The sequence below is a fragment of the Epinephelus lanceolatus genome, chromosome 1 (assembly GCF_041903045.1).
Source record: "Epinephelus lanceolatus isolate andai-2023 chromosome 1, ASM4190304v1, whole genome shotgun sequence".
NCBI lineage: Eukaryota > Metazoa > Chordata > Actinopteri > Perciformes > Serranidae > Epinephelus > Epinephelus lanceolatus.
The window spans coordinates 37267548-37279663 of NC_135734.1; the positions used below are offsets into that span (position 1 = coordinate 37267548).

Here is a 12116-nt window from a genome sequence, read left to right on the forward strand (position 1 = left end):
TTCAAAGTCAATAGCACTGTGTACAGTTGACAAACTGTAAAAATAATTTGACAGTATGTTTAACAACAAGTTTAGTGGAAGGCATGTTTGTTGTGGGCACAAATTCTGCCCAATATATCTTGAAGTGGAAAGGAAATTTATAACTAAACCAGTTAAAATGGCTAATTATGTAATAATTATTGTCATGATGAATCCGTTTTTTACGTCTGGAACCTCCTGTCTACATTGGGCTTAAGATGCGCCCTCGGTTTTGAGGACTTGGCTCAGATTCTGGACTCACTCCGTGAGGAATCTGATCCCATTTGATGCGGCAATGGGAACCTCTTGCGACCGCATGCCTTTGCTGAAATAGGTTTCGAGCCACGGACATTCCGCATGGAAGACGAGTGCTCTAACCACTACACTGGGGAGGCCATGATAAGGTTGACAATATCAGAAGCAATTTGAACCACACAAGCAATAGTACCTCCATAAAACTAATTAAGGACTTCATAATAAAGACTAAGATGTCTGAATTTAAAATTGAAAAAGTGAGTTTTACAGATGTTCAATGTCTGCTTAAGAAATGCAAGGTTAGAAGATAAGTCAGATTCCTGAAATTGTTGCTAATTTAAATGCTGCTTCTGTCTGACATTTTATTAATTTGAGTATTGAAAAATCTGTTTGTCCACAAGGATGAAAGATAAAGATTATTCCACTCACTAAGAATTCGGCTAACAAATGATACGCAATTTTTAACTTTTAACTTTTTAATGCGGCCAGAAGTAGCGTGTCGAATCGCGAATGGGATGCGAGAGGGTTGCTGATGTGAAATAGTGTCCGAACGTTCAGAGTGTACTTGCAGCTTGTGTGTTACAGTCTCCATTCTGTGTGTGCGGGATATAAATTGTAAATGGAGGCTTTGACTGGGTCACTGTTGCTATGGTTACTGATTTTAGATATAGGCTGATTCGATGTAGCCAGTACATTAATTTAGAATAGTGAACAGACAGTCTCACTGGTACTACTTAGAAGGTGTCCTATATCAGGAAGTAAAGGACACTCTGCAGCCAGTCAGAATTGAGTGTTCATGAAGACCACAGTGCAGTTTTGGACAGAGTCAGGCCATCTGTTCCCCCCTGTTTCCAGTGTTTAGGTTAAGCTAAGCTAACTGGCTGCTGGGTGCTAGATTCTTATTCACCACACAGACACGAGATGGGTATCAACCTTCTCATCGAACTCTCGGTAAGAAAGCGAATAAGCATTTCCCAAAATTGCGAACTGTTCCTTTAAATATAAAGACTCTTTTGTATTTTACATACAGTACTATGGCAAGTAAGATTTAGTGGAGGGTTCATTCTGGTGTAGCGCTTATCAGATGCATTGTCTAATGCCCCATTGCACACAAAATGCTTCTCATTGCTTCACTGAGTCACTTTTGAGTCACAGTTTTTGCTAAAAGTCCTACACGGGTTCCTCCCTCTTTTCCTTGCTTTATGACTCAGCTCACATCCACTTCCTTCTTGTATCTCTTGAAGTCCAGTGCCCTGTCCTCCACCGCTGCCCCTTTTAATGACACAAGGTCACAAGAGGTCAGCAAGCCCTGCTCGGAAACATAATTGAATTTCTTTTGACCGTGGCCTGTCATCATTAAAAGTATTTGGAGTGCGTGGACTTCCTTAGTAGGGTCTTGGAAAAGAGCTGATCGGGTCAATATGACCTTAGCATGGCACCATTTAGTAAAACATTACTCAACAGAGATCGCCCGCTTTCCGTCTCCTGTTCAGAGCCGCGGCTCTAAGTTCATGACATTTAAATGAGCCCGCAATCGAAGCCCTTGAACATGTAAATTTAGCCTTTCTGTTTCGAAAACCCCTTTGAAAACTGTTCTCTCAAAGGTGATTAATTGGTAGGAGCACTCCTCTGAGGAAAACATGACATACAGACGGAATTGCACACAAGTATGTTCACGCATGAATGCCGGCTCACACGCATGTAATCAGGCACAGATAACAAGCGCAACTTCAGGAAGTGTTTGACTCATGCATCTGCATTTAGTTGTCAATACCACCCCTCGACTTCTCTCTGTCTGTCTGTGTCTCTTCATCACACACGCTGTTGAACCCACAACCTAGTAGCTGCACCATTTTTATTTTTACCAGCCCTCGCTTTTGACTACAACGCCCCTAGGCTCTGGTGCATGCAGCTATGCACATTTACACTCTCTCTCACACATGCAGGCACTCAGAAGACAGGATCCAGTTTCATTGTAGTGTTACTGCACATGCATCCACTATCGTAGTAGTTTCTACTGCCTCTACTTCCCATACTGTAGCCGAAGAGTTGCTTTTGGCAGTGTGTGAGTGTTGTAAGGGTTTGGGCTAATCCAATAACAGGGCCCTGTTTGTAGACAAGACACTGTTAAGTTGTCAGCAAGCCATGCTGCTTAAGAAATAAGAAAGCCTTCAGATGCACGAGTGAGTCAGCAGTACACGCGCAGAATAGTGCCCACAGAAAATTTGAATTGCATTCATTAGAGGCTTGAATTGAATTGAATGAGGGAAACAAAACAACTGAAATTAATTATAGTATTTCAATCTGTCTCCAGGAACCGTTAGTGCACAAGTTATGAGTGAAATTGACCTTTATATGCAGCACAAGAACATCGTCTTGTTCCTCTGATGGATGAATTTCCGTCTTTTGATTGTAAAGTTTTGATTTAATTTGAAGCGATCTTTTTTAAGCTAGCCACATTCACCTCACACCCACCTGGGTGAGTCCGTTTCTGTTTGTGAATCCCTGGATGGGAAACAAAATTTGAAATGGCACTGAGTGTTTAAGTTTTACCTCAAACTATTGTAGCTTGACATAACTTTCTAACAACATTTTCTAACGTTGTTTTTCAGAGACAACTTTTATAGGCATTCCCTATAACTCCATCTAGTCTTATCAATAGATTTAGTTTGATTTTGAAAAGTGTAACCGAGCCTTCTGTTTGTTGGGAAACAGCTGCTGTGCCAGCAGGTCCCTCTGCTCCAGTGCACTCAGCGTTTGTCTGCCGTCCTCCTCATACATCCTTCCTCGTCACTGCCTTGAAGCACAATATATTCTTGTCACCCAACACATAAACATATGAATAGTACAAAAACTGCTTTATTGTTAAATCATATCAACACATTTTGGGTCCCTTTTGTAACCCTACAGATGTGTCATTGTTTTAGGCATTTCTAGAAGTCTCACCTTCCGAGAATATAAAGGGTGAATGGCAGGTCCTTTTTTAAACATCCAGGACACTGGTGTAAAAATGGTGGTGACTGGCAGATGAATGCAGTACACCACTTTCTGGAAATGGTGAGCAGACATCCTCAAGTAAATGTCTTTGCCATCATCCGCCTGACAGGTACATGTTCTCACCTGTCCTTTGTTCTGTTTAGGTAATGTATCGACCACCTTCTCCCTGTCCTCTCCTTTCTTCTTCTTCTTCTCCACAAACCTCAGCGCAGAGACCAATTTAACAGCTGATCTTATCACAGATGTTTTATTCAATGCTCCGGTGTTATATGATGGTGTCGTAAGTGAGGTATTGAGTTACGTGGGTGGCATGCTGCAGCCGCACAAGTATTTTTGATTTAGAAAATTCATGCACAGTGTCATAAAGGAGCTTTATTTCAAGGTCAGTGTTGTCAAACAAGACGTTACATTGCTCAACAATGTAAAACAAGAAATTACTCATATTTATAGTTGGCTCTTTGCCTGCCTTGTTTCCCCCTTTATCAAAATATTGCAGAGATTTGGCAGTGTGTTAGCTAACGTCAGCCAGTTATGTTCTCATTTCATCCAGCCCACTCGCACGGAACGGTGGTATAAATATGTGAGTTCAGAGTTTGTGCCAGGTTTGGTGTCCAGGCTGTGACATTTAAACCAGCTCAGAGAGGGATTTGTAGTGATGATAACCTCACTCCACCTCTCTCTGGAGGACATTTTAGTCTACAGGTGGATGCTGGAGTGGATTTGGGCTGATTAGATGCTCTGTTTAAGCAGCTGCAGTGATGATGCAGTGTTGTGGTGAAGCAGCAGCAGCACCAGTGGATTGACCTGTGCATTGAGAGATTAAATAGATCACCTGATTTGTGTTGGATATGTTTTACAGAGAGTAAAGTATGAGACATGTGAGTGTGTTTTAGCACTGTCTGTCATAACTGTGTGGAAGATTTGCTCAATTTATTACAGATTACATGGCATTTTATCGTTTGTTCCACATGACAGTGGGATTTTATAGTTGAATACGGAGGACGTGAACTTGCCGATTGATAAAGCTAAAATTGTGGACTCTGATATTATTTTAAGATGCATGTCATTATTAAAAAAACACTGTATTTACTGGACATAAACCAATTGTCAGACCTAAATATTTGCACTGTTTGACACACTAGCCAGCCATGCTAACAATTAAAACACAGCGGGAGCATCAGTTCCAGAACAGGGGAAAAATGTAATTTTGGGTTAACATGATAGTACAGCTCTATCTCACCTAATTAATTGTTTATTTTTATGTAGCATGGACCACTGCCACATACCACAGCATTTATAGCCAAAGCTAGTTTGTAGTGTTCATCCCGAGATGGACCTTTGTATGAATACCCGAAACACAGAGTAATCATTAAACTGGGTCGTCGTCCTGTTATGCAGTTTAACAGAAGCTCGGTATCCTCAGGATGAAATTAAGTTAACCATTTACTAGCCCTCCATCCATCTGAATGACAGCAGTAATGACCGCAGTCACTGCGGGGTCAGTGACAAGCTGACAGCGGTTGCTGCAGGGCAGGACTCTCATTTACAGTAAATGTCTAGTATGGATCAGTGCTGCATCCACATACATAAGTCAGTGTTTTAAAGCAGAAATGCCTGAAATGGAGAGCTTTACCAGGATGGTGGGTACAGGACCGTTAGAGTTCAGTGAGGCACATCCATGGTGTGTACAAAGTACCCATTATTACAGTAAGTAATGCAATTGTGTTGTTAGTAATGCACACGTACTGTTTTGTCCAAAGTTGTTTACCTCCTTGTAATTTAAAAACAAGAAAAATCTTCCTGTGTAACCAGTAAACCAGTAGATATGTACATTTCTATCATCCGTCGTCATGGTCTCCATTTCCACTGCTACGCTGATGACATCCAAATCTACATCTCCACAAAATCCATCACCCCGGCCACCCGCTCTACCCTCACCAACTGTCTGACTGAACTCCAATCATGGCTGCAAGCCAACTTCCTCAAACTCAACTGTGACAAATCTGAAATAATACTCATCGGCCCAAAATCCTTCTCTACAGCAACACAAAACTTCACCCTCAGCATTGACAACACCACCCTCTCTCCCTCCCCATTCATCCGCAACCTTGGTATCATCTTCGACAATAACCTCTCATTTGAACATCACATTAGCTGCCTCGCCCAAACTGCCTTCTTTCACCTTAGAAACATTGCCCGTCTCCGCCCATTGCTCTCCTTCTCTGCCGCTGAAACTCTCATCCATGCTTTCATCACCTCAAGACTGGACTACTGCAACAGCATCCTCTACGGCTCCTCATCCAAAGTCCTCAACAAACTTCAGTACATCCAAAACTCTGCCGCCCGCCTCCTCACCCACACCAGCTCCCGTGAACATATAACCCCTGTCCTGCTAAACCTTCACTGGCTCCCTGTCCCGTACAGAATCAATTTCAAGATCCTCCTCCTCACCCACAAAGCCCTCCACAGCCAGGCCCCCTCCTACCTCACGGACATGCTCCACCACCACCACACTCCCTCCCGCAACCTTCGATCATCCGACAAAAACCTCCTCTCACCCCCACACAGGACCAAGCACAGAACCTGGGGCGACAGAGCCTTCTCCATAGCCGCCCCCTCCCTCTGGAACACCCTCCCTATACACATCCGTGACTGTCCAAATCCATCCACCTTCAAATCACTCCTCAAAACCCACCTTTTCAAATCCGCCTTTAACCTTTAACATTAGCTTTTCGTTCTCGGTTCCTCATGTGCCCTCCTTTTCTTTGTTTTGCACTATGCTTTTGCACCTTGTTGTTTTATATTGTCCTTGTCTTCTGTTTATGTCTTTGCACTTACATGTATGTACTTCTTTTCTTTGGTTTTAAATGTAAAGCGTCTTTGAGAGCTGTAAAAGCGCTGTATAAATAAAATGTATTATTATTTATAGCAACATTATGCAACTTTTTTTTTTTACCTAAAAAAACCCAAAAAACTACAACATCACCTCGACATGTTATAGGGAGAATGGTGCCTCATTCATCCCCAAATGCGCCCAAATGCTTGTTGCTACACTGTGTAACTTTTGGGGAGCAGGTGGGATATCCTTGGAGAGATGTGTTAACACTTTATGGCACTAGCTAGTTTGGTTGTTTGGCATAAAGAAGCTAGCTTGGTATCCTCAGATTGGCCATCGTAGCAGAGGCAAAGAGACCAATAAGAACGTTGACAGAGAAAGCAAATTAGAGGAAAAGAGAGTGACAGAGCTAAAGGCCGGACAAGAGTAAACTAACAAACTAATGCTAAAATAAGGGTTTCAAACTGTGTATGACATTATTGTCCTGACTCAAGCTGGAGGGATCTGTCTTATAGCTAACGGGAGAACAATGACAGTCTCACAGCAGAGTGTGTATCCCTGCCAGTGTTTTGAAAGATTGTGAGGCAGTTTGTTACTGTATCAGTGTCATCCCTGTCTCACAGAGTTTTGTGGCTTTTTCTGGATGCCAGAAGTCACATTCAAACTATGTATATATGCTAAAACATTGGCTGTACTTCAGCAAAACTAAAAGTTTCTGTTGTTTTTACATTCAGTGAAACTATGCAGAGACATATATATGTTAAATCCTGTAATATACTCTACCCTGTCTGTCGACTAGGGCTGGGCAATTAATCGAAACCGACATTTCAAACCGCTAACCTTTTTTTTCGCAATCTGTTATACCTTCCCCACTGTGTTTGTATTCATGTAGTGTCCCCTTAAAGACCTACAACTGCATGTGTAGTCATGTGACTCCACCCTATCCAGTCCGCGACCTGGAAGCAACATGGAGGAGAACTCAAACACGGAGCCAACTGAGCAACGTGAGCAGCTTGTACAAAGAGAAATGCCGTGTCCGTCGTTGGGACACATTTTGGCTTTCGTGAAGAGGACACCAAACAAAAAGAAATCAATTGTAAACACTGTGGAAAACCGTTTCAGCGACCAAAGGTAATACCACCAATCTGTTTAAGCACTTGAAGCACAATCATGTTACCGAATGTGATCAGTGCATGGCTCAAAAAAGCGTCCAGCAACAAGTGCCTCCACAAAGCAGCTCTCAATAACACAGGCATTTACAGAGGCTACACAATATTCAAAATATTGAAATATTCAATAAATAAAACAAAATAATTGTTCAGTAATCGTAATCGAGGTAAAATGTTTAATTAATCATGATGTTGATTTGAGGTCACATCGCCCAGCCCTACTGTCGATATTGCTCTTTGACTTTTGACGTCCTGTTCACAGGTTTCAAATCCCTCAGCTTGTCAACAAATGTAAAGTCAGGTGTTGGAATGTCATTTTTCTGTTAGCTGTGAGATGGATCACTTGAGCTGACGTCAGGACAAAATCCAAAATCGCAAAGTATCAGTTCTTGCATAATGGTAACCATAACCAATCTGATTAGTTGCATGACATGATGCAAGTATAATCCACATTAAGTAATGACAAGCAGGTTATTCAGGACACAATGCCCTGTGGATATTTTTATTAAATTTGCGCATGTCTTCTGTTGTTACCAACAAACTGCTGGCTATGGTGCAAGTACTAATGAACAAAGAAAGAGTAATGTATCTGTACACACAGCTCAGTAGAGTAAATTTATCGCCAGGCGTCAAGGTATTGGTTCTTTGTCAAGGTAATTGTACCATGACAAAACCAGTTTTGTTTGAGACATCGGTAATAAATTTATCCACTGGAGCCAAGCGTGCGGTTATATTTTTCCTCCTTCCCTTTTTGTTGAAATCTATTCTGTGCATCAGCGCTACCATGACTAAAACCAAGATTAATTGCTTTCATATCTCTGGTGTGGGATCACAACCACTGGGACACACAGAAACACACACATGCAGAGTGTCTTCATACTACACACTTTTTTTTTTTTTTTTTTTTTTTTGCACACGGTACACAGTGTACCAGATCAAAATGAATCTGCATGCTTCAAAATGAGACTGGCCTAATTGACAGCGAGGCTTCAGTGCTGTATGCCGACGCCATGCAGCACCTCGGTTGGAACCAAACATCTCTGCGCTCTGAAGGGTTGGATTAAGAGAGGAAATGTCAGAGATAAAGAACCATGCTCTGTTTAGTTAGCTGCATATAAACACAGAGCAGAGAGGCAGGTGTGTGTTTGCATCTGTGCATTCACTATATACATATTGTCTTGCTGACAGAGTGTGTCTTTCCATGTGTGTGCATCAAAGTACACGGCTCTCCATGTTTATCCTAACTGCATACAGATGATGCTGATAGGGCTTGTTCATCGCTTGAAGGAAACAGAGGCTGTATTTGCATCTGACATTAAAGTAGGGAGCAAGTGCGGCGGCTTATTACAAAGCTGACAGGAGAAAAAGCCGATGCATAACGCACCTCTGTGGACAGAGAACATCAGAGCGGCGAGGCTAGTGCCTGCTCTCTCTTTAACAGCATCAATTCCACTTCCCCAATCACTTCTCTGTCTGACAGCTTCGATGAGCAGGGGGGAGGCAGAGAGGGAGGGGAGGAAGAGATATAGAAGAAATCACAGTACTGCTTGAATATGTAATCAGTTTGGCAACTACAGTGACTGAGCAACATCATCTGAGCAGGGGAGAGTGTTTTTTTTTTGTATCTGTGAGTGGGAGAGATAGAGATCAGGAGTGAGAAAGGCAAAAAAAAAATAGAGAGAAGGAAAGAGGGAAGGAGGGAGAGAGCAAGTATGCAGCTTTGAGGCGTTCCATCATCCACCAAACTCCTGCAGCTTCCCTCTTCCCTCCTCCTCCTCCTCCTCCTCCTGGAGAGAGAGAGAGCAACAGAGAGAGGGAGCAACAGAGAGAGAGTGAGAGAGTCACGCTTACAAGCCAGCGGAGAAGAGACGTCAAGAGGAGGATCTACAGAGGGAGGAAAAAAAAAATCCCTCTCTCTCTCTCTCTTCTGCTGCCTCTCTTCGAGCATCCTACGGGCAGCGAGGAGCGAAGAGGAGCGAGGAGGATCCGGCTGGCATATTTTCTACGCTGCTTCCCCGCGATTTCTGTGGCCGAATCACAGTGGGTGGAGCGCAGGGAGAGCCGCCGAGAGCTCGATCGGTGACACCGCTCCGCAGCAGAAGAAGAGTACTGTAGAGGAGCCGGGATGCTTAACAACCTGACCGACACAGAGGAGGGGGACGGGGGAGCGCAAAGCCAGGGTGAGTGATGGGATGTGTCATGCAGTAACACACACACACACACACACACACACACACACACACACACACACACACACACACACGAGCAGATATGCATAAACAGGGACGTTCATATAGCAATGCAAGACACATAGATACAGTGCATCTGCCCACGCCAACATGTAGACGGAGAGTTAATATATGTACCACAGGCAAAGCACGCAACATGCACATATTCGGGCTCACACTGATGGGAATGAGCAGTCATTGGTAGAGGAAGTGTGTGTGTGCGTGTGTGAATGTGCGTGTGAGTGTTACAGCACTGTACGGTGGTCGGCCTGCTTGCCTTCTCTGCTGCTGCTCTTACTGCAAGGCTGTTGTGACAGGAATAGTAATGGGCTCACTCCATACGATGGATGGTGAGTGTGAGGGCATTACAGCATTGTTCAGCACATACACACACACACACACACACACACACACACACACACAATCAAACATGCATACATGCTTACATGCACAATACAAAATGTTTTCTGCTGCAGCTGTCCAAAGGTTCATTCATTCTTCATGGAAAACGTAAATGCTCCCGCCACATATGGCACTCTGTGGACAGGCGGTATGGGTATTTGAACACACACATACACACACCAGCACACACACACAACCACTCACAATTACAGATACCAAGCCACCATCACTGCTAATCTCATCGCCCCCAGCTGTCAAAATCAGCCCTCCATCCAATCCCCAGCGCTCAGCCCAGTCCTCACACTCTGCAGGCTTTCTGGAGAGAACCTGTGGGTTGCTGGTTTGTGCAGAGCTGTGTTTGTGAGTGCTCTCATACCAGCTGTTCACCAAAGAGCACATACCTGCTCAGGCCCAGACGGGAAATTGAACCTATTCCTCTAAGTGCTAATGCGACTGCACATTTCGGAACAGTCATGAATGCAGTTGGAGTCCCAGGTAACTTTGGTTTGGCTGCCATTTTTTTAACCCATCGGCTCACTGGAACTGAGGATAACGCTGCAGAAGCTGCACACCGGCAAAATTTCTTGTGCCTCTCTGCTATATGTTGAGGATTCTTATAGCGATGCACACATCCCTCTCTCTCAAGGCCCCCCCCCCCCTTCACTGCCCTCTTTTATTTTTTTTCTCCTTTTGCTCTCTACATTAGTCTCAGCTTTTTTCCAACTCTTTCATGTCTCCCCTCCTGCGTTACGGTACAAATCTCCCTGTTGTTGTCAGGACTCTCAGCGATGCACCGGAGAGACAGGTTGCGGATGAGAGAACAGTCACTATGCTGCTTCTCCTACCTGTGAGGGCTTAATGATAAAAATAGACTAGCGCTGGGAACATGAATATTTAACTTAATGCGGGCATCTCTTTTTTTTTTTTTTTTTTCTTTTTTCGCGGGGGGTTTACAATGGTGTACTAAGAGCATGGACAGCAGTTGTAAGAGGTTGGGGACAGGGTTGAAGCATGACCCTGTTTATAAGTGCAGCGAATTGGAACCATCAAGGGCAGGCGAGCGAGTGTGACATAAGGCCACATAACGGCACATGCAGAAGTGTTAAGCTAACAAGATTACCTGAGCGTCGCTGTCTCTGTGTGTGTGCTCCTAGCTTCCAGCACTGTCGAATTTACCGTCTGATTTACATGTAGGTGTAAGCCGTGTGTGTGTGTGTGTGTGTGAGTGTGTGTGCAGAATGGAGTTTGAAAGTTGGCACGTGTGTTCATACATGTGTGAGAAGTGTGTGAGGCTGTAGCTCATGGCCTCTACTGCTATATATAGATGTCTTTTACCTGTCTGCTGGGGAATAATGTATAGATATAAACATAACTAACAATTATTTTGCAATGTAGATTATTTTCTCGAGTAATCAGTTAGTTGTCAGTGTTTCCCTAAGCCCAACATGACGTCCTCAAATGTCTTGTTTTGTCCACAACCCAAAGACATTCAGTTTACTGTCACAGAGGAGGAAAGAAACCAGAAAATCAGGGAATTTTCACTTATTTTCTTCAAAAAAAAAAAAAAAATCACAAACCAAGTAATTGATTATCAAATTAGTTGGTGTTTAATCTAATAATTGTTGCAGCTTTCATGCATGTAATGTGCATTAAATTGTAATGTGCCAGTTTCCCTCCTCCGACACATCTCTCTCTGCTTCTCAGCTTGTGTCAGTCTCTCCCTCTGTCTGTCTTTTTGTCACTCTGCAGTAGCAGCATCTCTCAGGATAGGACCTCATTCACACACACACACACACACACACACACACACACACATATTCTCACACACACACATCCACCCCCTCACACACACACATCCACCCCCCCCCTCATCCCTTTCATCTGAATCACATCCCTGCTAAGCTAGCTGGGCAACAACCTGAATAACTCTGTTTAGTCATCAGTACTATGCAGGGCAGCTCCTGATAGGGAGGGCTTTCCGCCTCTTTACAGTAGGAATGTCAGAGGCTGTCGCTGTCCGCTCTCCCCCTCGTGCTGAAAGCAACCCCCCCCCCCGTCTCCCTCGCCTGACTCCAGTAGTATGTACATCCAGGAGCTCAGGGCTGCCTAGCGCTGTCCAAGGTGCTGATTTATAGCCTTCATTACACGGCTGGGTCACAGCCCGGGAGAGGACAGCAAAGAGAGTTACACACAGCGTCAGGGTGGAGATGT

The 12116-nt window shown here is 43.8% G+C and overlaps 1 protein-coding gene across 5 annotated transcripts in view; it reads left to right on the forward strand.

Moving 5' to 3' along the window:
* The window catches only part of slc12a5a (solute carrier family 12 member 5a), a 231524-nt gene that overhangs the window by 80297 nt on the left and 139111 nt on the right, over positions 1-12116 (forward strand). For 2 of the 5 annotated variants that reach the window (XM_033626399.2, XM_078170029.1), the window contains exon 1: positions 9065-9455. The exons of 2 other annotated variants lie outside the window; for them this stretch is intronic. In XM_033626399.2, the coding sequence (XP_033482290.1) occupies positions 9401-9455 (55 nt within the window). In that variant the 5' untranslated portion in view covers positions 9065-9400. Of the gene's footprint in view, positions 1-9064; positions 9456-12116 lie in introns of those variants that run through there. One more of the 5 variants, XM_033626397.2, reaches the window with a different exon arrangement.